Genomic DNA, 25032 nt, shown 5'->3' with positions numbered 1-25032 from the left:
TAGAGTCAGTGATCAATGCAGGGTCAGGCCCGGGCCTACCATGCTGTCTGCAAAGCTCAGCTCTGGCCCATAACCCAGGCTACACTGCCCATCAAAGGGCTTCTTTGTAGAGAGCATCCTGCCTCTCCCAGTGCCAAGTCTCCCAGGCAGAGGAGATGGCCTCTTTCTCATCTGAGTCAGCTTGGCAGAGAAACCATGAGAATCAAGGGAGGGAAGGACAAGACAGGAGGGACCTGCCGCAGCCACTGGAGCCCCATGGACTTGTGCCCTGCACTCCCTGGCTTAAGTCCCAGCTCCCACTCAGCTTCCCTCACTTGACCACTGAGAGGGCCAGGTTCAGGTGTCAGCTTAGCCAGGCTCCAGTGCCCAGTAAGCCCCTCCAACACTAGCCTAGGAACTGCTGTGACAGTGTTTTGTAGCTGTGGTTAGCATGTACAACCAGTGGACTCTGAGTAAAACACCTCCCCCTCAATAATGTGGTGGGCCTCTACCCATGAAGGCCCTAAAAGGCTGACTGAAGTTTTCCCGAGAAAAGGGAATTTCTACCTCAGGACTGCATTGTCAACGCCTGCCTGAGTTTCCAGCCTGCCAGTCTGCAATCCACCTTCCGCCTCCTAGTCATGTTTCTCTACATGCTTATGCATGTCCAGATACATATGAAATATGTGGTGAATGTCTAAATACATAACGCATGTAATGCAAGAAAAGACACTTTACCACTAGCCGGCCCCAGTACTTACTCTCTCCTCAAACAAGTTCCCCATCATTCTTGCCACCTTCTGAAGCAGTTCTGGAAGTCCTTTTTCCTCAGTGTGCTCAAAATTGTGGTGAATGCTGCTGTCAAGCACCATCCACCCAAAAAACAAGCTGGAAAAGCATCATAGTGTCCTCATCCACCTTATTCACCAGATCTGGCACCATGCAATCACGGTCAAAATGGCCAAGAAAGGTAAATTCAGGACATGGGGGTAGATAGGACAGAGCAAAAGACCCTCAGGAAAGAGGACTTCCAGAACTGCTTCAGAAAGTGGCAAGGATGGCAGGAGAAGTGTTTGAAGGCAGCAGGAGGGGAAGTATTTTGAGGGTGATTCATGGTGTTGTGTCTCTTACTGTACTTAACTGTTTTTTTTTTTTAACTTTAAACATTCATGGCAATTGGTGGCTCTGGGGAACAGTGCTAGGGCCCCTGAGGGAAGAGGAGGCCATCTGCAAAAGGAGCAAAATACAGAGGGGGTCCAGGTGGGAGAAGGAGGCAGAGAAGGAAGGAGGCAGAAAAAGAGGGAGGGAGGGAGGGGGAGGGACTAGGTGAGATTTGAAGGTGGCCTCCTGGGGCTGCCCTCCTGACTCTCAGCCTCCAGCCCAGCACAGAGCTGATAGGGGCTGTGCCTGCACCCCTGCCCCCCGGGGGCTGGAAGAAGCTCTTCCTTTCCCAGATCTGGAGGAGCAGCTGCAGTGAGACCCGAGATTTCTTGGAGAGCCCTCCTAGGAGCAGAGAGGCTACTGAGTGTGCACAGGAGGGTTCAGGAGCCCAGGGAACTGGAGCCTTCTCTTTCTGCCCAGCCACAGTTGCCAGATTGAGAAATAAAAATAAAAGCCAAGGAAATTTGAACTTCAGGTAAACAAATCATTTTAATGTCCATTTTATGCTCCATGCAACATTTGAGATATACTAAAAATTATTCATGGTTTAGCTAGTATCCAAATGTAACCAGATAGCCGATATTTTATCTTGCGACCTTTTCTCTGCCCATCCTCACCAGGCAGATTTGACCTTGAGCAAGTCCTTTTTCTTTGGGCTTCAGTTTCCCTAGTGGACAGTAGAGTTAAGAGTCTCTCCCCAACCCAGTGGGTGGACCGGGAGGAGCACTCAGAAGTCAGCAGAGCAGAGTAGTGCTGGTGCTGGCTGGCCACAGGGGCATGAGCAACTGATTCCAGACCAACTTCTTGTCTGGCTGCCAATGGGCGTTGATCCACTGTCTTCCTAGGAACAGGGATGCTGAGCGGGGTGCATGAAGAGCCACGGCCCCCTGGTGGCAGAGGAACCTTCCACCTAGGACCAAGCAAAAAGAGTGAGGCTTTCTACCAACCCCTGAGCTCCTAATGCCACCCAGAAACCCTGGCATGTCATTTCCTCAGCAGGCCGCCTCTCTAGGGTTGGGTGCCAAGGGTGGCTGGGAGGTGAGAGTTCGAATTTGCTGTGTAACTTTGAAGTTGTCCCTTAGTACATCCCTAACGTACTAACCTTTCCATAATGACATCTACATCATAATTTCCTTCTCAAATTACCCTAAGCTCACAATAGAAACAGTCTCAAAAGCCTCACCCATCTGGTGTGCTAATCTTGGAGGCCTGAAGAGTTAGAGAACCCAAGGTACAGAGAGATCTGACAAGTCTTACATGGTTCCTGAGTCCAAGTGGGTGCCCCATGGCCAAGTGTGCCTGATAGCTGCGGGAGACCCAACATTGTCATGGCAGGCTCCCAGAGGAGGAGGCCTGGAGTCAGATAGATGTCCCTGGGGAGGGAGCGGGGTGGGGGGGCTCCAGAGCACTTCCAGCTCACAGCACGTCTGTATGTTTGCATGTACAGAGATCTTACACAAATGTGACCCTATATCTGAGGGACAAGCTGTTCTCTTAGTTTTCAGTGAATCCTGTGCCTTGGGATTCTCCCCAGGCAGTACTGAGAGATCAGATTTCCTTTAAACCCAGCCCACCTTTTATTGACCTGCTCAGGGACATTTTGAGTGCTAGAGCTTTCAACTTCTATAAGCAACATAGCATGAGTGCTCCTGGATATACTCTTGGCACACACATGCAAAAGTGTTTGTAGAGAAGGTGCTTAGAAGTGGAGTTGTGCATTTCCAGGACACGTGTGCTGATGACTCTGAGTTGCACTGACCGATATTGTCAAGGAAGAAAATGCTTGCTTCTTCTCAGTCCTATCAACAGAAGATATCATGGAGCTTTGTAAGGTGAAAAGTGATATCTATCTCATTATTGCTTTAATTTATATTACTTTAATTATGAATAAACCTGCCTGATTTTTTATTTGTTTACTGATCTTCTGTATTCCTTCTCTGTGAACTGCCTGCTGCAGGGCTCGGATCTTTATTAAAATAAGAGCTGTTTTATTAACACAAAGGGATGGGAGTGAGAGAGAACTCTCCCTCCCTTCAAGCCAAGCACACCCTAAAGAAACAGATCAGCCTTTCCCCTAAGGTGGTCTTGAGTACTCAGCCTCCCCTGGGAGTAAACAAATCCGGCTAATGGCATGCCAGTTTCGCTTGAAACCTACAGGGCACTCAGCCCCCAGGCGTCCAGCTCAACACGGCCCCATGTCCAGCTCTCTCTGCCTGACCTCAGCCTGCCCATCACCTGCCCTCAACAATGCCTCCCCAGCCCAGAATCCGGGCAATCTGCTCCCCATTCCCACCTCTCCCGCCAGCAGCAGTGGGAGGCTAGGGCAGGACACCCTCACCTCTCTTCATGCAGAGCATTCTTCTCTAACTACTTTCTGCTAGTGGGGTTCCAAGCCAGACGTTGTTCAAACCATGGGTCTTGAAGAAAAATCCCAAAGCCACTGGGTGTGAAGCAGCTGGTCTGGACATCATCCCTAGAGCCCTGGGCACAGAGGACAGACAGAGGGCCATGGGATCAAACTGTAGGAACCGTGGCACCCTGAGGTCAAGCCAGGTGACCTCTGGCCCTGAGGGCCTAGTACTGTGGCTCCCGGTGGGGGAACCTGCCAGGGAAAGGGCAATTTTTGCTGACTGGTTGCCCCAGGGGTAACTCAAGACTGCCCTGCCTGCAGGGCAGAGAGCAGCACCTAAAAGTTCAAAGCCAAAATTATGGGAGCAGCCTAGATGTCCATCAACAGATGAGTAGATAAAGAAAATGCGCGTCTATACCCAATGGAGTACTACTCTGCCATAAAAAAGGGTAAACTTGAGTCATTCATAGTAAAATGGACACACTTTGAGAGCATCATGCTAAGTGAACTAAATCAGACACACGCGCTTACATACCACAAGGTTTCTCTTATATGAGAAACTCAAATATAAATAAAGAGCAAAATAAAAGGAAGATGATAGGAAACAGGAAGGCGGGATCTGTGAAGACAGGAAGGGGATCTGATGAAAGAGATGGAGGGAGGGAGGCAGAGGGGAGTAAAAGTGATCAGGATGTGATATGCATATGTACCAGGTCCCCAAAACAAATGTAGTTGTTAGGTTTCACAAACTTATATGAATAATTTTAAACTAATACAATAAAATCAAAAACCCTTAAAAACTAATGGAGCCAGGAGAGGGGAGGCTCACCTGCAGATGTAGCCAGTAGCTGTCACTTCCTGCTCCCGGCTCTTTCTCCTCTTTCCTTGGCTGCTGCCGGAGAAGCCTTTCCTGAAAACACTGGCAGCAGATCGAGGCCCAGTGGGGTTCAGCCCCTGTCTATCTGTCAGACAGCGGCCCAGCATGCGGTGCCCCTCGGAGAGAACAGGACAGCCGTGCCTCTGTGTCCAGGGGCCTTGGAGCCTCTTTCCTGATCACTTGTGAGCCCTCAGCCCCAGCCCCCCCCCCCCCCCCGGCGACTCCGCAGACGGAAAGCGCGTGTCCATGCCCAGTGAGTGACAGGTGATGTGTGTGCAAGAACTGGGAGCACGGGAGCCCAAGGGCAGCAAGCTCAGTGCAGCCTCAGACCCTGCCTGACTTTGAGGAGGGGGCAGCGGCTGCGCCTGAGCTGGCGGAGAGGAGGGGCCCCAGGAGCTGCACGCCTTCTCAGACAAGCACAGGGCAAGTCTGTGCACTTCCGGGAGAGGAGACCGGGGTGTATCACAGCCTCCGCCCTGATGCCTGCCATTCCCAGCTGTTAGTTCTGACTCATAGATCCTCATTTATGAGCTGTGTGACCTCAGGTGAGTCACTCGGCCTCCCCATGCCTCTGTGACCCTCTCCCAGGAAGGCATTCTCCAGAAGCCTCCACAGTCGGTCACACGGGTCTTCCCATAAGGTCAAGTTCACTGTATGCCCCTGCTGTGGCCTGTTTCCTGCCCTCTCTGCAGTCACCCGCTCCCGTGTGCCCTGTCAGCCGCAGAGCCCTGGGAAACCAGCCTTGATGGCCCACCCGCTGGGCTCCTGTGATTCAGTGCAACTCACCTGACACGAAATGTTACCCGGACTATTTTTACAGCACACCAGTCCCAGTGAAATTGCATCAATCACACAGTTTGAGCTCTCCAGAGAAATTGTTGAAAGTCACTGTTATTGGAGCTGCCAGTCTTAGGATTCCTGAAAACAGCATGTTTTATCCATAAAAACGCTCTGAGGGTGCAAGCATTCTGTGCACCCTTCAGGTGTTGGGTTCTCAGGTCACTTTCCACAGAGGGATCCTGCGAAACCATTCTGAAGCTCACGTCTCCACTCCCAACCCCACTGGCCCTGTGAGGATCGTCGGCATTGTCCCACATCCTTCAGAGGCACCAAGGGAGAAGCTGATCCAGGGCCTGTCTTTGCCTGAATCTCAGAGAAGCCACGATGCCTGCCCCTCCCACTATCCCCAGTGTGAATGATGTGCCCAGCCTGGGAGAAGGAGCAACTCAGAGAAGACATGACATCTACCCTGCTCACTTTTCCCAGTGGGTGTAATGTGCTCAGGTCAGGAGGAGCAACAGAGACCCGCCACTGCCGTGAGTGGGCTTGTCTGGGCTGAATTCTGCACCCCCCAAATTTGTCTGTTGAAATGAAGTTCCTCATCATGCAACTGTATTTGGAGATAAAAATCTTTAAAGGGGCCCCAATCCAGTGTGATTGGTGTCCTTATAAAAAGAAGAGACCAAGTTAGAAGGACCAGATTTCGGCCTGCCAAGGATTGGAACTAGACCCATGCCTATCACCAAGCACTAGACTAGGATCGAAATGGATTGGGGATCTGAATGTGAAAACAGAAACACTGAGCCTGCTGGAGGATAGGTTGGGTGGAACTCTTGAAGACACTGGCATATCTGTCTGGGGTCTACCTAACCATGACCTAAGATACTGGGTCAGCAATCTCCGGGTTTTACAGGACGGTCATCCAGGAGCTGCCCCCACTCTCGAACCTGATGACCAGGAGTACTGCTAAAGATAAATATCCCTGCCCCTCCACAGAGTCTGACATGTCCTCCCCATCTCACTGTAGACTGAACAGTTTTAAATCATGTCAACGGGATAATGCTTGGTTTGTGTGAGAATACCTCAGCAGAATGGATACAAATTTTTAAGTCTTTTCATATCTATGTATTCTATATTAAAAGTGATAAAGTCATGTTTCTGGGGTGTATTCAAGTAGCTGACAAGTAATTATTTAATAATAGTACATGAGTGCATTGTAATTATTCTCACTGCCATAGTCAGGTAATAGTATCCAATGGAAATTTCCTATCAACCTGCTGTATCCAAAGTTTTGTAAAAAGTTGTAGAAGTTGTTCTTTTTGATTTTATATTCAAAAAGTCTTTTTATAAATATTATTTATTACACAATTGAGTTAACTAAGATTATATATTATATAAATATATATATATATTTGGAGAAAATATATTTCATCATGCAGTTTTTTTCTGTTAAAGTCATTAAAGAGAAGGTAAAAAAAAAACTTAAAATGGAAAAAAAAAATAAAATAAAAATAAAAAGAAGAGACCAGGACCCAGATAGGCACAGAGAGAAGACGACCACCTACAAGCCAGTGAGAAGGGCCTTAGAAGGAACCAAACCTGCAGACACTCTGATCTCAGACTCCCAACCTCCAGAACCGAGGAAGTTAAGTTCCTGTTTAAGACACCAGACTATGGCGTTTTATTACAGCAGCCCTGATGAACTAACAGGTAGCTTGGGCTCTCATCGGAGAATACAATTGGTCAACACACTTAAAAACAGCACTCTTACCATGAGCCAGGCACCGCGCTGTGTTCCAGGGCAGCAGTGATGAGAGAAGTCAGACACTGTTCCTGCTCTTCCGGAATTAACAGCCACTGGGCGGGGAGATGCAGGGCTGCTGGAGGGATGCACGGTCAGTACAGAAACAAAAGCAAGGTGACCTTTCTGTGCAGGAGACCACAGTGCCCTGCGTAACTTGAGGTGGGACAATCAGGGCAGGCCTGCATTCATGAGACAGCATTGGCATCTACTCCCTGTGTGCCCTGGGCCCAGGGACAGGCTCTCTTTGAACCTGTTTCCTTGGGCTGTTAAAGGGAGCTGGTTATAAGGCACACATCGAAGGTCCCTTGGGAGACCCTGGCACGAACTAAGTGCTCAGTAAGTGCTGCCTATGATCCTTATAAGTTCAACTCATGCATCTTCCCCTTGCATTGCCCAGCCTTCAGGATGAGGGCCAGGGAACAGGTAAAAGACTCTCTTCCCCCACCATCATTTCATTAAGTTTCTGTCCCTGACCTGTCACCTTCCACAAGCAATTCAAGTGCCTTGGCCCAACAAGAAAGGGAAGCCCAGGCCCTCCATGGTGTCCCCAGGGAGACTTGGAAACAAGAGGCCTCATCATATATTAACTTTATTGCCTGGACCAGCCCAGATCCCTAAGGCACTGTGTAAAACACTTACGTCAGGTAAAAGCCTGAGGGTCAAAACCCAAATTCCAAACCAGGGCCCGCCTGTGTGCCAGGGTCTACTTGCAGAGCGTTCATTTGTGGTCCAGCATCCCCAGGAGGGTGGCATCACTCAACTACGCCAGCCTAGCTAGGACAAGCATGAAACACAAGGCCCGTGGTGTTTAGCTTCCACATGTCATTCTCTACGACATCCCAAATACCAGCATCATCCCATCACTGCCAGGACTCACCCCATTAAAGGACGGCTTGCTTTTATTACTGTCCCAGTGCTTCTTAGCACATGAGAGTCCCTGAATCCCCAGAACTGCAAGGAGAAGGAGGAAAAAGAGGAGGAGGAAGAGAGAGAGAAGAGGAGGGGGAAGAACAATCTCCAATAACTTTCATTACTGAGGGCTGGCACACCTTGGACTAGAGAGTCTCGTGGCTCACGTCACTGCAGAGAAAGCTGGGCACCTTCATCCCAGGCTCACAGCCCTTCCATGTGGGGGCAAGGCCACGACTGCCTTCCGAACAGTCTCTGAGCCTTGCCAGCTGTAGAACTCAGGGAATACCGTGTCCCATCCACACAGGGCATGGATGGACTTCTCTCTCTACCCTTCCTCCAGCTCCGAAGCCAAGCAGGGCATCCTTAGGGCAAGGGACACCTCCACTAGTAACCAGGGATCAGATGACATGGAAGTTGCTAACCCAGATCTTGACACCTCTTACTCACCTCAGCTCAGGGAGAGGGGTCAGATCTTCTTACACTCCATGTGACAAACGTCAAGGCCCAGGACAACTCCACTTCCTGCTCCTCAACTAGCTTGGGTTATTTCCTTATCTACAGTCTGATTTTTGCAAAACCAGGTTTCAGGGGATGCAAGATAGACCAGGACAGAGTGCGAAGGGATGCCATTTGCTCTTTATTATTATTCATTATCTTCTGGTACAGAAAGAGACAAAATTTAACAGCTAAACTCAACAATTGTAAACAGGGAGCAGAGAGCAAGAGATCAGAAGCAGGCTCGTTGGCTGGCCCCAGGCTCCAGTGAAACCCTGACATATTACTGAAAGGACAGATTTCCAGCTGACATGGGTCAACACATGAAGACGGGCACTGCAGAAAGTGGTGCCAAAATGAGTCCACTTCACGGTGATCATTTCTATAAGCTCAGTTGCACACAGCAGGGTTTGCACTGTCACAAATACACAGTCACAGCGAGCTAGCGGGCGGGTGTGTTCAGGCCTGGGGAAGTGGCATCTGAGCAAGGAGGAGACTGGCTGGGAGGCAGAAGCACAGCTGGGGGTGGGACCCGCTCAGACAACAGCACAGTGGAACAACTGTTGTGGCCTTGAGCCAGGGTGGGTGTGCTGTTCCCATGTCTTTGTCAGAGAAATTCTTGCTAGAGAGAGAGACTCCCCACCCACAGCCTGTGAAAGGAAAAACTCCTAAAGTTTGAATATTTGAGGGCGGATGACAAGAGCAGCCAGTCTGCTAGTGCAACACTTGCTTTACAGAATATTTCAAAAGACACGTGCTTGTGTTTCAATTGCACTCAAGTTCACGAACAATATTATTCTCGTAGGATAAATACAGGAGTGGAGGAAAAGACTGCACTACCCTAACTCCCCAAGGTGGAGGGAAAACAAGGGGTTGCCCTGCCCACGGGCCTTGCAGATGAGAACTGCCACGCCCCAAGGCACAAGGCACATGGAGGGATCCTTAATACCTTGAGCTTTTCCTTTGAAAAAAGTACTCCTTTTAAACCAGATTCCTCTTACACAGAAGACCCTGAAAATGGATCCAAGGGGAGAATCTTTCCAGTATTATGTCCTAAGGATCGTAGCTACTATTGAAGTATTTGAAATTATAGTTTTTTCCCCAAGTTTTGAATTAGTGGGTTTCAGATTAATGGGCTTTTACTGTCATTCCAAGCAGTGTGATTACAGCACTTTTTAAATTAACTAATTATACTGATTAGTATTAGCAGACGTCAGTGGGGAGGATGTGCTTGTTTCTGAATTGGCAAAGTTCCGAAACGGAGTTTCATGCCTTAGCAAGGTGCACGAAGCCCAGCAGCCTCAGCCTTGTGCTAGAGAGACAGATCCTCTCTCCTTCACCTTGCTCTCACTTGGACAAAGCAATCTAGAGGCAGTGTTGATGTTTTCTTTCTCCTGGGATGCCTTCTGGGTGTCAGATCAACTCTGCCTGGGGACTGGGAGTCTCCACCCACTGGGAGTGGGGAAGCAGCTGGCTCCAACTGCTCAACAAAAAAGACACTTTCCTGTCCCAAATTCCTCATATTTGGGTACCAAAAAGACATTGTCCAGCACAACAGGCAGACTCCCATTTTCTAAGCACCCTAAGGAATTCACACTAATGGCAGTGGATTGGCAAGTAGAAGTGGGGCCCTCGGCCTCCCGGTGGGGTGGGACTCCTCAGCCAGGGCTCGAGGCAGCCGTGTTGGGCACCCCGCTCTTACTCTTGTGCTTTCACTTGGGAAGCCCTAGGTGGTGGCCGTGGGGAAGGGACAGGATTGTGACTCTGGTTTTTAAAAAGTCTTAAAAATTTTTGGTTGAAAACAAGTGACAGTTCTATTTCAGTGAATTTTTTATAGACTTTTCTTCTTTTTAATTGAAAAAATACCTAACTAGCCCACCACTCCCAAGTCAATAGTCTCAGATCTTTCTGTGAAAGAAAGGCAAGAAAGGGGGAGAGAGAGAGAGAGAGAGAGAGAGAGAGAGAGAGAGAGAGAGAGAGAGAGTCCAGGAGTGGTCAGAGTTCCCTCAGCTACTGAGGGCCGCATAACAGGAGTGAGGAGGAGGGAGCATCGTGCCAAACAAAGGGGCATGTTGGGTCCCCCAGGGTGACGCTGCTTCATCTTCTTCTCAAACCTTTTGAGGGAGGACAGAAGGCAGCGACCTTGGGGGGTTTTGACAGCTAGTCTCAGCTTTCCTCACTCAGGGCCCTGTCATGAGGCTGCCCAGCCCAGGAGGCAACATTTCTCCCCTCAGACTGGATCCTCCTGGTATAAATATAGCCGCACACTGGCTATTGTTTCAGAGAAGCAATGAGAAAAGGCGACGTGCACACATGTGTACACATATACACACGTACACACACAAGTCCCAAAACAACCAAAATGTGGCAACTGTAGTGTTAGCATCATATCAAATCAACATTCATACAAAGACAGCTTGAAAAGCTCTGTACAGGGCATTCATAAAAGCCAAGTGTGCACGGTTTGGAGCTCTGCACAGTCCTCCAGGAAGAGCTCCTCAGAGTGCCAGAGCCTAGGCCGCAGGCCACAAGGAGCAGCCTTAGGCTCTCCCTGCAGCCAGCCCTCGGGCCAAGGGAAGCACGCCGCCCTGGGGCCAGTCCCCGGGCTCCACTTCCTAGGCTCTCCCAGGGCCCAGCCTCAGGCCACTGGGCAGATGCCTAAGGTGCTGGCCTTCCTGGCACACTCCCTCTGGCTCTGGTCAGGGGCAGGAGGAGAGGCCTTTGCTCAGGTCCTGCAGGTCACACTTAGGTCCCTGCTTGAGAAAATACTGGGAGAACTGGGGCTGGCCCCAAGCTTCTGGCTTTCCTTCTGAGGTCCTCCAACATGGCCGAATGGGATTGGGCCCAGGCTCCATCATGGAAAAAACAGAGACCTTCTAGACCAAAAATCCCCTCCTGAGGAAGGGCAGAAGTGCAGTGCCAGAGGCCCAGGACTGGGCAAAAAGAAGGAAGGAAAGGTGGAATGCCACCTGGTCGGCATCTCTGGCATCACAGAACTCAGGAAGGGCTGGAGGGCATAGAAAGGGTCAGGCAGGAGTTTGACTCCTCTTGGGCTGAGACCCCACATCAGAGGCAGATGGGGCCCTCACTCAAAATGGCCCCCTTGGAACCTGCACATTTCTAGAAGCATCTTTCCAAGGGCAAACCTCACTGGCTCCCCGGGGCTCCAAGCACTTCACAAGCAGCAGCCCAGTCAACCTCCGGTGGGCCTGTGAGGTAGGGGGAAGGACGGAAACCCTCATGGCAGAATCCAGTTATCCAAGCAGGGTAGGACACAGGCCCCCAGACCAGAAACACAGCCTGGGGGCAGTCCCCAGGTCTCCAGCGGCCTCCAGAAGTTATCTGTGGCCTCAGAAAGGGCTGCATTCAAGGAATGAGCCCAGTGACTGCCTTGGAGAGCCATTTGGACAGGAAGCTTGTCCACTCAATGGCTTCTAAACTGCTGTGGCTGCCTATGCACCCACGCTCTGCACTCTTCTGGGTCGCACAAAAGGTTGCTACATTTTTTGAAAGCACCACAGAGGAAAACTGATTTGGCACCAAGGCGAGGCCAGGCCAGGAGGATAGAGATGGGGGAGGGGAGAGATGGTATCAACAATGTCTTTTACTGATCAATGACAGTTACAGGGCAGGTCACCCCTGCCCAACTGCTGTCGCAAGTCTCACTGAAATCAGACCAGCTCCTGGCCATGGCAGAGCAAAGCCTGGACAGACCTTCCACCCGGGCTCATGGCTCCCCCACAGAGAGATGTTTAAAAAGAGACACTTTAGGCTCTCCTGCTCACGTGGCACCATCGTTACTATGAAGTTCAAGTCCCACACACCCATGCACAAAAAGGGAAGTATCCTAAAAGCTCAAAGCCAGAGAGCTCGGTGCTGAGGAGACCAGGCTCAGGATAACTGGCCAATGGGGGGGAGCAACCACACACGGAGAAGTTCACTGTCCCAGCCTGTGCCCTGACTACTCAGGGGCCGTGGGCTCCCGGCAGGGTCGGAGCTTCCGCTTTCCCCGGACAAAGCTTTCCGGGGCTTCCAGTGGGCTCGTGCCAGCAGGCAGTGGTTCTGGCGCAGCAGGTGCACAGGTCTGGGGGGCAGGCACACCAAAAACAGGGCGGCAAAGTCCATGAGGGCCCCTTGGTGACTATGAAGGAAGGAACTCTGCCACCCAGCCCCCTGCCCCGCACCCTTCACGCACCCTGTCCTCCAGCCAGGTTGCTGCGGGCCTGGTCAGGAGCGAGGGTGGGTGCAGGGGGAGGAGCCTGTCACAGATCTGCGCAATTGATTTCCCCGGTTTCCTACCCACGCACGGCCTAGCAGCACTGTTTGGTTCTGTGGTATTCACTATTCGTTCTTTGTTATTACTTGGTTTCTTTGTTGTTCAGTCCTTGCCCCTGTCCTCGAAAGTGGAGGACAGGAAGCACAGGATTGCGGAGGAGGAAAGGGGAGCTGCAGAGCTGGCTTCTCTCCCTCTCCTCTCTCCCTACCGCCTCAGGCACAGTCAGGCCCCCACCCCAAGGCCCAGGTGGCAGAGCCTGGGCACATTCTGGCCACAATCAACACACTGGGGTGATTCCTTTGGCATAAGAGAAGTCAGTCCTGGACGGGAGGACAGGACAAGGGGGTGGGGGTGGGGGAGGCTTCCAGAAGAGCCGGGATCTGGAATCCATAGCTCTTCCCAGGGGCTTTGCCTCACGCACTTTCCATATGCCCGCCCACCCTACCTGTCTCTGACAGCTGGCTTCCTAAAAATCCACGGTTAGAGAATTATTTGGCAACAAGGAGGCTAAGGCTGTTTTGTGGTGGCAAAGTCTTTCCAAAGTTCCAACGTAAGCTGGAAGCCTCTGAAAGAGGCCTCCCTCCAGGCCAGTACACGGCCTCCCTACTTGTCTTCACCGGGGCTGGCAGCCACTATCTCCTCATACTTCGGGGGCGGGTCACTGTATGAGACACTGGCCTCCTCACTGCTACCTTCCTGGGGCGCAGTCACCTCCTCATAGGACGGAGGAGGAGTGGCACTGGACAGTCTGGTGAGAGAGAGCTCCGGGAGGTAGAGGGTGCTCTCCAGCCGGACCGTGGCTCTGCTCCCCCGGCTGGGCCCCAGAACCACCTGCGGGGTGCCCCCCGCCTCCCGGTGCCCGGAGGACTCCCCCTGGCTGTGCACAGTGCCCCGGTACACCATGACCCGGGGCAGGCTGTGCCCGGCACGACTGGCTAGGTACCGGTTCTGAGCATAGGAGGGGTGGTGGCGTGTTGCTTTCTGCAGCTGGCACCTCCAAATGATGAACAGGACGATGACAATCAGCAGTGCTACCCCCAGAAGGGGCACGACCACGTACATGGCATCAGAGCTTTGCGAAGGGTCTCGGACGGAGTAGACAGCATTCGGGTACCCCTTCCAGAACTCCATCTGCAAAAGAGGAGGGCGGCTCACATGTGCAGAAGAGGGTGAATGGACATGACAGGATGCTGCAGGGCAGACACTCTTACTTGCTTCACAGGGACCCAGGAGGCTTTTGCCGTCCCACCCACCACTCCACCAGCCTCGCAGAGCTCTCAGAGTGGCTGTGCAAAGCACCCAGGACAAAGCACAACACTCCCACGTGAGAAGGTCCCCAAAGGCAAGCACTGGAACCTCGTTCACTTCTGGTCCCAGAGGGCAGCTCCTAACGCTACTTCTCCTCCCCAGACCCAGCCTCGGGTGGTACATGCCGTTTTCTCCTTGTTTTCAAACACCTCCTTGACCTCCTCATAGCTGCAGATCTCCTCCATGCACTCGCGCTCAATGGTGCCCTGGCGCAGCTCCTCCAGGAACTCATTGGCCCGCGGGAAGCGTTTCAGCACAGAATGGGCATTCTTGGCCTCCAGAAACACTGAGGAGAGAGCCCCAGGCAGGCCCGGAGTGTGGAGGTGCCCAGAGCCTCCCTCAGCCCAGGCTGAGTCAGAGACCTAGGCCCAGCCACGGAGGGAAACCAGGCACAACAAGCCGGCACACCACCAGGCTTCAACCCGAGGGACAGGGCAGAAAAGGGACAGAAGCCTGACTTTCCATGACACCATGGAACACGGGGGCCCAGCAGGGATCAGGCCCTGGCTAATACAGGGAAAATGGGAGCCGGCTAAGAGAGAAGACCACATTGCACAGGGACGAGAGAGAGTCGGAGCACTGAGCATAGTAGTTGTCAGTGAATAAATACCCAGGTTCTTCTGCACTTCAAAGGGGCAATCGGAGCCCCTCTCTGGGGCTGATGCTGTGGGACTAACACCAGATAAGACCACAGGACCCCTCGAGGGCAGCAGCCAGCCACCTGACCGGGCCCCTTTTCCATCACATCGGCTAGCATCAGTGGTCTGAGAGACTGGAGGCACATGCTCCTGGGAGGGTCTACATGGAGAGTCTGAGCACTGAAGATTGGGCCAGACTCTCTTGCAAAGCTCTCAGGGTAGCACCACTGGTCAAAGGGACAAACCCCACTCTACTGGGCAGACAGCATGACATGGATGGAGCCGAAGCTTCAGAGGATAGAGGAAGAGATGATTTTGCTCCTGGTATTCACCCACAGGTAGGATGTCACACAGTGCCCAGGCTGGTGTTGGCCATGCCCTTCCCATGCCCCGTGGCCTGCCACATTGGTGTGCCTACAGAGCCTGGCAGGAGCATATCCCCAGGGGACAGCTGCTCCAGTGGGAGCCTGAGGGTGAGCCGAGGCTGCTGCCCAACATTAGACAATGGCCATGGGCTCCCTGAGAGGAAATCTAGGAAGGACTCAAAAGAGGGATGTGCACCTTTGCCATGCTCGGACTGGAAACTTACCTGCCATGGTGCTCCCTCACTCAGCTCCGGAGTCTCACTTGCCTGGACGGGGAGAAGCAGAGTTGTGGTCGAAATCCCAACCAGAAATCTACACAGCACCATCTTCACCCTAGACTGCAACCCCCAGACCTGGTCAAAAGGTCAAAGCAGCACCCCGAGAGATGAAGCACCTCTATGCAGCCACTCATAGCTGTTGCTGCTGCTGCTTCTCAGTCTCCCCCTCAGCTCCTCTGCAGAGCTCCCCACTGCCCAGCAGAGCCCACAGCAAGCCTTCCACTGTTTCCCCCAAGAGTACACCTGAGCTCCCAGAAAACCCAAGGGTTGACCTTTTCTTTAAGAAAGGAAAACTCCTATGGGAGGAGGCTCCTTCCTCACTCCCCTCTAGAGATCCCTGTGCCTGTGAATCAGAACAGATCTCAGAGACAGATGAGAAAATGAAGGCCAGAGATGTGGAGTGGGGGTGGTGGGAGGAGGCAAGGTCAGCAAATGAGCTGTGACAGAGGCAAAACGTGAATGGATCACAACGGCAACTCCACCTCCGTCCAATGGCAAGTACGTTCCTTGAAAACCAAATGTACGGCAACAACAACAACCATCTCAAATGTCTGGGCCCATCTGGGACTGGCCTGCAATGACCTTCAGAGGCCACCTGTTCTTCAGGGTCCGAGCCTCTATGTGCGACAGCAGCCAGATCCATGTGACCTGACAGGTTCATCTCCACCCTGTGGGCTCCTCTCTGTACTAGAGACCACCATTGCAGAGTGCCAAGATTCAGATTTCAGTGATCAGGGCAGGAGATGCAGCTCATGCTAGAACTCTTGCCTAGCACACGTGAGGCCCTGGGTTAGCTCCCCAGTCACACACCCTGAGATGCTAACTGGCTACTGTCCCAAGGCCTTTCCTCCCACAAAATCCCTGTCTGCTCACGATTCGAGCCCTGGGCACAGTGCACCACTTCCTCTGCTTCTGTGCAAAACACACTCCCACTCCTACACATGTTCTGGAAAGCTGGCCGAGCCAGCCACATCTGGGAGCAATCACCGCTGCTCTCCTCCCAGGCAGAAGCTCGTGTTTTAGCACTACCAGTATACAAGACATAGGAGCTGTGCAACCCATGAGGCTGCCCTTTTTGCCCAGGCTGCCAGGGAGTTTGGTACTGACACGAACTTTCAACCACAGGCACCCTGCAAGCCCAGCTGTTGGGCAGAGATGCTTCTCTCCTATGACTAGGTACACAGTCTTCTATTTATGTTTCCAGACCCTCACTGTGCATTTGTAACACGGCCTCTAATCTTCTTGGCAAACAGGTAGGATATGATGGATCACTGAAAACGAAAGGGTAAACTGCGAATGTCCCATCCATCTGGCCTCCCAAGTCGGGAGGCATCCTCTTTTGAACCCTACAACAATCCTATCAAAAACTCTCAACATGGGAATGTGAAATCTGCCAAGGATGGGGGTTCCACTGTGAGAGGAATGGCCCTTGATGAGTTCTCCTTCCCTTGTGAATCTCCGATGAGGTGGGTGGTGAGGGTATGGAGGAGGAGGGCCCAGTGGCACCATGCTTTGGTTGAAGGAAAATGGAGCCTGTGTCACATCATGGTGTGAGAAGAATGAGTGGAGGCTTCACTAATAAGGGAAGAAAGAAAATGTTTCGTTGTCTACCAAAGAGAACTGCAGGGTTTTAATTTTTTACGTGAAAACAATTCCAAACAGCCCCAAATGTGTATGATCCTGGCACCTGCAAAAGTCAGTGGTTCATTTTTCAGCTCCAAAGAAGCCAGGATCTCCCCAAAACAGCTCGCATAGCATCGCCCACTCCATTAGTGATTCTGTAGCCATCATCACTGCTGCCGCAGCCTGCCATGAGGCCTTTTCCCCCTCCCCAAAATTTAGCGCCTGCTTCTTTCCCCTATAAATACTCCATCATTAGGCAGTTACTATGGCAACAGTGAGGAAGCGAGGGCTCCACAACAGAGAATGCTGCTGCAGTCACGCATGTATATGTCCCTCCTGCCCCTGGTGGGTGCTGGAAAGCTGCTGGAAGCTGGAAGAATTTTTAACCCCCTTCCCACGGGAGCACAGCTGAATCCCCACAGGATGGCGGGGAAGGGGGACACGGGACAGCCACCACGGGGACCTCCCTGAACCCCACCCAGGGAGGAAGCCTCTGAATCACATCACTGTGGGACCCAGCTCCCGAAGTCCCTCACACGGGGACTGGTGGCCACCAGAGCACCTGGTGTCCCCAGACATGGCCTCCAAACCACTTCTCCAAATCCCAGCGCTTTTTACTTCCATCACTCAGAACTCATCGCCAGGAAAGGGTTCGGTGCTCTCCAAATCTCATGACTCATCGACCCACCCTGTGACAAGGCAACTCCCAAATTATGCTCAAACTCAAACTCTGGGGCCCCTTGTCCCCTTCCATTCATGCGAACCCTGAAAGTGCCTGTCCTTCGCCCAACACCAGCGCCCTGGCCAGCAACTCCTGCTTCTGGCCCAGCCACACTCTTCTCCCAGGTCTGCTCAGGACCCCAAATGCCTGGGCTGGCAGAGCCTTCAGATTCCCCCTCCCCAGCAGTGCCTCACGCCCAGCTCGGTGGCCTTGGACACCAAGCCGTGCCCTCGGGGGGCCGGGCCGCCCAACCCAAAGGGCCTCACCGTTCTCCGGGCCCAGGAGGCGGCCGCCCTGTTTGCGCACGCAGCCCGCCACCTCGCAGCTGCGCCTCTTCCCACAGGGCCCCTGTCCCCGCCCACCTGCTCCCCGTCGGCCAAGCCCCCGGCCCTGCCCGGCCCGCCCCGCCCGCCGTCCTCCCCGCCCAGCTGCCCTCCCGCCTCCCCAGGCGCCTGGTGGCCCTCCTGGCCAGGGCCAAAGTGCGCCTGGGGCCCCCGCCCCTCGCAGCCAGGCGCCCAGGCCCTGCCCATTACCTCGGCGCCCCCCTGCCTGGCCCCGCTCTCCTCTGGGGGCTCCGCCGGTCCCGCCCCCCACACCCCGGTGAGCCAGGTCTGGCCTCGCGCGCCACCCTCGAGCGCCACGACCGCCGTCCCCTGCTCGCCAGGCCGCGATGGTCGCGCTGCACCGCGCACCAGGCCGCCGGGCCAGGAGAGGAAGGAGGGGTGGGGGCGACGGGCCGGCCCAGGGGTTAGGGAGGGAGGGCTGGCGGCGCGCACAGAGCACCGCGCGCCCGCGCCCCACTCCGCCGGCGCCGCCCCTGCCCCCGCCCGTGGCGCCCGGGGGCGGGGCCTGGCCGGCGGGCCCGGGACTCGCTGGGGACCCTCGGCCACCTCTCCCCGCCGGCCGTGACCCAGGGCGACGGCCCTCGCAGGACCCGGCGAGTTTGGGCAGCCGCGCCCAAGGCCCGAGCGCCAGGCGGCCCCGCTCAGCCCAGCCCCCGCCCCGGTCCCCCCCCATCCCCGCTCACCTGCCATGCCCGCCGGCCTGGCTCCCGGTGCCGCCTCCCTCCCGGAGAGAGGCTCGAGCTAGCAGCCAGCCCGCCTTCCCCGGCCCCGCCAGGCCCGCCGAGAAGGGCCGAGTCCAGGCCCCGTTCTGCCAATGACTGGGTGACCTTGGCTTTTTCGCGTACCCCTCTCCCCACCCTGCCGGGGGACCGCAGCTTCCCCCGGGAAAATCTGAGAAATGGGGAGAAGCCTTCGTCCTCGCAAGGCTGCGGCCAGACGGAGGAGGAAATGGTCTTGGGCAAGCTGAAGGCACAGGAAGGGGAGCGGAAGGAAGGGATCTTCTGGGGCCCCTCCGCAGGCCGAGCGGCAGGACAACACGCGGGGAGCACAGGTGACACTCCAGGAAGCGCAACACAGACAAAAACCACAGAACGGGCCAAGCTGGCTCCGAGGGGGCTCAGGTCCTCGTTCTGGTCCAACCTCTGAAGAGGGGCTGGCCCTCCTTGCTAACAGGGTTCTCTGCTTAGCACAGACCCCGGCGCGCCCTGTGGTGCGTTTAATGGGAATGACCCTGAGAAAGTCCTAGAGCTGGCCCCACCCCCATCCCATCCCGGGCAGACAAACCCCACCTGGCCTCGGCACCCCGGGGTGTCCCGCCCGCTGCAGCTCCCAGCACTGCCTGGGCAGGGCCCCCTGCTCAGCCCCGCCCCACCCTTCCGTCTCCTCTCCCTTCTCACAGTGACCCCTGGCTGGCTTCCTATCCCTAGTCCACACCACAGCCTTGCCTGACAACTCTGCAGTCCTCCAGTCCTTGCCATTGAAGCCCCGGAGGGCCACGGCTGGCGGCCTGAGCCACAGGTACCACAGAGAAAGAAACCACCTGGGGACAATAACAGGCCCCTCTGGGCACCAAAGGAAAGCCTGCTTGGCGCATAGACTGTGCTCTCTCTCGGTGCACTAACCTGAGCCTCCTAGGCCTGCAGCAGGTTCACACCTGCTCTCAACAACCATGGAGCCGGTGCACACAACTGCCTAGGAGAGAGGGGATCGCTTCCGGTGTGCACGAAGGGAGGGCGCATGGCTCTCGCCCTCCTCTCTCACCTGTACCAGAGCTTCTGGCTGCAAGACACCAGCCTACTTCTACCTCCCTCTCGGTCCTGAATGCCTTTCCTCCCACCCGCGGCCTGGGCCACTAGCATTCATACTCCCCACACAGTGTAGATGAGGTCACCAAGGGCCTCTGCCCCCACCCAAGGGGACCATGCCATTCCCAGAGTCATCTGTGGGAAACTAGAAATCGGAGGTCTCTGCGTGTGGCCAGAGAGGCCAGGACCAAGAGCAGCTCCTTGGGCGGGGCTGCCTGCTCCACCTCTAGGCTTTGTAATCCTCATCAGGGGACTTAGCTTGTCTGTACCTCAGTTTCCTTTTCTGCCTGCAGCAATGGTGCCAGTGTGCCCCTCCGAGAGTTGTTTGGTGGGTGGAGGAGACAGTCACGTTGGCAGTGTAGCGTGTGCCTGTTGCTTCCTTGGGAGCTTTGGCTGGCATCCAGCTGCCTGCTGTTTGCCGGGCCATCGCTTATATCACGCATGTCCCTCTTCTCCCTTGGGGCCAACTTTGCGCCTTCCTCTGTCCCGGCATCCAACACGGACCAGACTCTCTATCGCCATGGTGTTGTCCCCAGCACCAAGAGCAGCTGCGGCCCCGGCTTTCTCCCTGACATTCATCCATCCCAGACCTGGACCCTGCCCTGAGCACAACTGCCCCAGCCCCCTGTGTCATCGCCAAGTCCCCCCCCACGTCCTGGAGCCTAAACACTGACCCTTCCTCCGTCTCCACACATGAGTAGCCAATTGATCAGGTTAGGGCTGCACTGTGACCCCTCCCCAAGCTCCTGAGTGGAATCCTGACCCCAGTGCCTTAGAACAGGACTAGCCCTGGAGATAACATCTTTAAAGAGGTAGCTCAGGTAAAATGGGGTCCTCAGGGAGACCCTTCGTCCAGTGAGACTGGGATCCTTATAAGAAAGGGGGGACTCCCTAGGAGGACACAGCCAGAAGACAGAAGTGTGCCAGCCCAGGAGAAAGGCCCTGGGAGGGATCAACCTGCTGACACCTGGATGTCAGACTCTGGCCTCGGAAACATTCACAGTACGTTTCTCTTGTTCCAGCCCCGCAGTCCGTGGGGCTTTGCTATGGCAGCCCAAGCAAACTAATATACAAGTATTTACCCAGCAATATTAGGTGCCAAATACTCTTTGAGGACCCAGGATTACTGAGACTAATAAACGAAGCGCAAACACCTGCCCTTCCAGATACTAGGCAAGAAGACAAGCAGTCAAAGATACTATACGGCAGCTGAAGATGGACTGGGGACGGGGACAGAGGAAGCAGAGTTGAGGTGCAGTGACGAGGGAAGGCCCTGCTGAGGGTGTGGAACTGGTGCCCAGGCTGGAAGGAGGAGGGGCCTCGTGATTGAGGTAGACGAGCCTCTGAGGCTAAGGCTGGGGCCTTCGGAGTGTGTCCTGGGGTCAGTCATGAAGAGCAGTGGGAGACAGGGGAGGCCCAAGGGCCCCAGACGGGAAGCAGGAGATGGTGCACACCTTCCAGGCCATCTGGTGGGCCTAGGCTGTTTGGTCAAAGCTGTGGCGAGACACCGAGAGTTCAGGGTGGGGTGGGGTGGGGGTGGGCCTGTGATGTTATTCCATCGCCATCGCCATGTGAGTCATCAGTAGGGGGCGTTATGGGCTAGATGGCAAGGGGAGGGGCTGAAAGATGATTCGGGGATGTCCCAAGTGACCCAGGTGAGAGATGACAGCGGCTTAGCGCAGGCGGTGAGCAGCACGTACGCTCTGGGTGGATTTTAATGGAAGACTCATTGGAGCCTGTTGACAGTTTGGTGCTGGGCAAGGACAGAAAGGTCCAAGTCAAGGATGGCTCTATGGCTTTTACTGAAAGGGACAGGAAGGGCGGAGACGAGGAAGATGGCAGTGAAGTAGATGGCAGAGACAGGAGTCCGGCGTCAGAGGCCCTGTCTGAGCAGGAAGTGGGACACTGAGAGTCCTGAGATTGGGCATCCATCCGCAAGGTAGTGGGTACAGAAGCGAGGAGCAGCCACAGCACCAAGCCGGAGCAGCGAGGAGCGATGGACTGGCAGGCGGAAAGCGGTGGGTGTGCATCCCGGAGGCAGTGACAGAGCTGACCATTACGTGGTTGTGAGTGGGGTCAAGAGCAGTCTCCGAGGGGAAACAGTGGGATAAAGGCAGATCAGAGTCCTTTCCAGCAAGAGTGGGGAAAGAGGAGTCGGAAACGGCATGTTGTTGGGGAAGAGAGCAGACAGGCGGGCAGGAGTGTGGGTCCAACTGTGCACTGCCTTGGCGATTTCCACCTCAGAGCTAGCCCAGCTCCCACCCTGCTCGCCGGCAGTGCCCTTGCCCTCCTGCGAGGCACAGCCACCTCCCGTGCCCTGTCCCAAGACCTGGCTCGTGCGGATAAACGCCTCCTCTCCAGAGGCCTGTGGTGCCTGGAGCTCCTACTCCTTGTAACACTGTAGCAAGTCCTCTGCAGTGACCCCTACAGGGACCCCCAAGTTCCTACGCTGCTCTTCGCCTCCCCTTCGCCTCTCCTGACTCCTCACCTCCTTCCTTCTGCAGCCTAAAATCCATCCCCACTGCTCCCTTGAACCCCTGCAAGCCTGAAATGTCCTCCCAGGCTTTGGGAGGGAGGTGCATTTTGTGCGGAGCTGGAGGGTGCTTACCAGGCTGTGTCAAGGGCCCACTTGAGGGCGAAGGTCATTACTTTCAAGTGGCATCATGGGCACGCCTGCACGGCTTCCTCGCATCCGCATCCGGGCAGACCCAGAGTGAGTACAGGAAGTGACAGAGGAATACAGGAGTTGCGTGTGGCTTCAAGGGAAGCGGGGAAGCGCTCTGGCTCTTTGGTTTGAGTCTGCCCCCAGCAAGCGCCAGAGCCCAGGTTTCAGCCTTTCCCAAGCTATAAGGCCAAAGCCCTACTCCAGGGTCCCAACAGACCAGGCTCAGCCACCGGTCCCCAAATGCCAGTCAAGAGACTGCCGTGGTGAAGGACAGGAAGTGGCCATGCTGGGAAGCTCAGATAAGGAGGTGCAAACTCCAAGAAGCCCTGCTGGTTCGAGAGGACAGTCGGGCTCCCGTGAGATGACAGTCCCTGCTTGGGAGGGGGTGAGCTCATCATGGGGTGAGGATGCCTTAATCACTGTGGTCCGGGTTCATAACTAGAGTCATCAGGATGAACTGCTCTGGGTCTCTGACATTTTGTGCCCTTTGGTGGACTCCCCGCCCCCTGGCATCCACCTCTCCAGCCCCAGCACCCACCTTCCTGCTGTGCTTTGACTAGTTTGACCTCTTTAGATTCCACATGAGTCACACCGTGTGGCGTTTATCTTTCTGTGCCTGACTCATTCCACCTAGCACGATGTCCTTAGCATAGAAGCATCCTGTTGTTGCAGATGGCAGCATTTGCTTCCTTTTTAATGGCTGAATAGTATTTCATTATGTATGCATAGGGCATGTCCTGTGGAGAAAAGGGGGCCCTTGTGCCTCGTGGGTGGGAATGTCAATTTGTACACCGCTTATGGAAATAATTGGAGGATCCTCAAAAGCTCACATGGAACTCCTGTATGATCCAGCCATTCTGTGTCTAGAGGAAGCAGAGTCAGTATGCCCAAAAGATACTTTTGGGTTGAAGAAGCGTCTGTGGCAGCACTGTTCACAGTAACCAAGAAGGAAAAGGTCCTCCCTTTTTAATTGAGCACCTACTATGAACCAGAATCACCAAGCAGCTTTCCTGGGAAGATGCCTTGAACAGAGTTCCTCCTCTCCCCAACCTTCTCCCTGATCTTCCAAGGACTCAACCATTTCCTGTGCCATCTAAATTCTAAACAGGGGTCTCTATAATGCCCCCTCTTTTCCTCCCCTCAGATAAATGAACTCCACAGAAAAGTACAATGTCTCTCAAAAGAGAATGGAGATGCTGGCTCCTGCAGGTCAAGGCCTAGCGTTTGATTTGTTTGGATGAACTCCGAAAGATAGGGATTTGAGGCAACAAAGAAGACCCTCTGTCTTCTTCAGAGCCAGCCTTGAATGGACCTGTTTCTTTTCACTAATTTTCACAACATTTTTTTACCAGTGTATGTTTGCAGTCCTTACCAGTGGCATTCACGTTGGGGAACTGGCACACATACATACTGCACTTTGGTCATTTTGATCCCCTCCCCATCCCCATCCCTCCACCCTTCTCCAGACCCCACTGCCATCTCCACAGAGTCCTGCCTCCTCGCCTTCTATCATTTAGCTTTTATTTTGCTCGTTAAGTTATTTATATGTTGGGTTTCTCATATAAGAGAAATCATGTCATAGTTAACTTGTGTCTGCTTTATTTCCTTTAGCATTATGGTCTCAAAGTGCATCCATTTTCCCACAAATGATTAGAATTTATCCTTCTTTATGGCTGAGTAATACTCCATTGTGTATAGTACCACATTTTCTTTATCCATTTGTCTGTTGCTAGACATATAGGCCACTTCCATAATGCAGCTATTGTGAGTTGTGCTGCTATGAACATGAGTCTGTGTCTTCCTACTAACTTCTGACTGGAGTTTTTCTGGTTGTGCAGCGAGCAGTAAGACCCTAGAAGTCCTGTAGTGGCAGCTGTTAGGGACATGGAATATGCAACAGGCAGGTGCTGCTCGGCTTCCCTTGTGGTCGGAGTGACGGGGAGCAGGTGCACTGGCGCTCACTCATCCTGGTTCCCCCCACCTAGAGCCTCCTTGCCCATGGACCCGCAGACTCACTCTCCCCTCCACTTCCTCCAGGCCAGGCCCTGGCTGTCTCAGAGTCTCCTTTTCCACTACTGGAGCAGCACCCAGGGTCTTCCCACTGAGCTACTTCCTGGCCATTTTTTAAGCATTGTTTTGTGACAGGATCTTGCTACGTTGCCCAGGCTGAGTTTGAACTTCCGAACCTCCTGCCTCAGGCTGCCAGGGTTACAAGTGTGGGCCACCAAGCTGGCCCAGTCTCTGATTCTTACCTAGCTCGGCCCTCCACCAGGCCTCCCCATCAGACTTCATCAGGCCCCTGGCCCTGGCCCTCACTTCTCACAATGACCCCGAGCGCCCCCTCCTGGACTTTGACTCCAACTGCTCCCTTGGTTCCAGCGGCTCACCGGACATCTGGCATCCCAAGCTCAGAAGTCACCCCTGGGTCCCTGCCTGCCCATCACACCTCTGCTCCCCAGCCACCCCCATTTCTCACATGTGCCCTGGCTTAGGCCACATGCTCTAGAGTCACATGGTCTAAGTTCCAATCAGCCTTTCTCTTTGCTAAAGGTCTGCCTTGGGCCAGTGACCTTACCTCTCTAGGCTTCAGTTTTCTCGTATGATCTTTGTGATCCCCGAAAGAAGGAATGCAAGTGAAGAGTTCAGCACAG

At 54.2% G+C, this 25032-nt stretch overlaps 1 protein-coding gene across 4 annotated transcripts; it reads right to left on the bottom strand.

Annotated features, from left to right (window-relative positions):
• Positions 1-8480: 8480 nt before the first annotated feature.
• Prrg3 (proline rich and Gla domain 3) lies at positions 8481-19132 on the bottom strand. Of its 4 annotated transcripts, none has more exons than XM_004871053.4 (4): positions 18595-19132; positions 15170-15211; positions 14068-14228; positions 8481-13765 (listed from the first exon to the last, which is right to left on the bottom strand). In XM_004871053.4, exons 2-4 carry the CDS (start codon positions 15174-15176, stop codon positions 13238-13240), a joined length of 696 nt encoding a protein of 231 aa, XP_004871110.1. In that variant the 5' UTR covers positions 15177-15211; positions 18595-19132; the 3' UTR covers positions 8481-13237. The 4 variants fall into 4 exon arrangements, with proteins under 4 accessions (XP_004871110.1, XP_004871108.1, XP_004871109.1 ...); XM_004871051.4 differs by lacking the exon at positions 18595-19132 and adding an exon at positions 18101-18458; XM_004871052.4 differs by lacking the exon at positions 18595-19132 and adding an exon at positions 17834-17928.
• Positions 19133-25032: the final 5900 nt, after the last annotated feature.

Source organism: Heterocephalus glaber, unplaced genomic scaffold, assembly GCF_053883595.1.
Source record: "Heterocephalus glaber isolate CG9 unplaced genomic scaffold, H.glaber_assembly_v1.0 deba00001164, whole genome shotgun sequence".
NCBI lineage: Eukaryota > Metazoa > Chordata > Mammalia > Rodentia > Bathyergidae > Heterocephalus > Heterocephalus glaber.
This window is presented reverse-complemented; position numbering and strand designations above follow the sequence as displayed.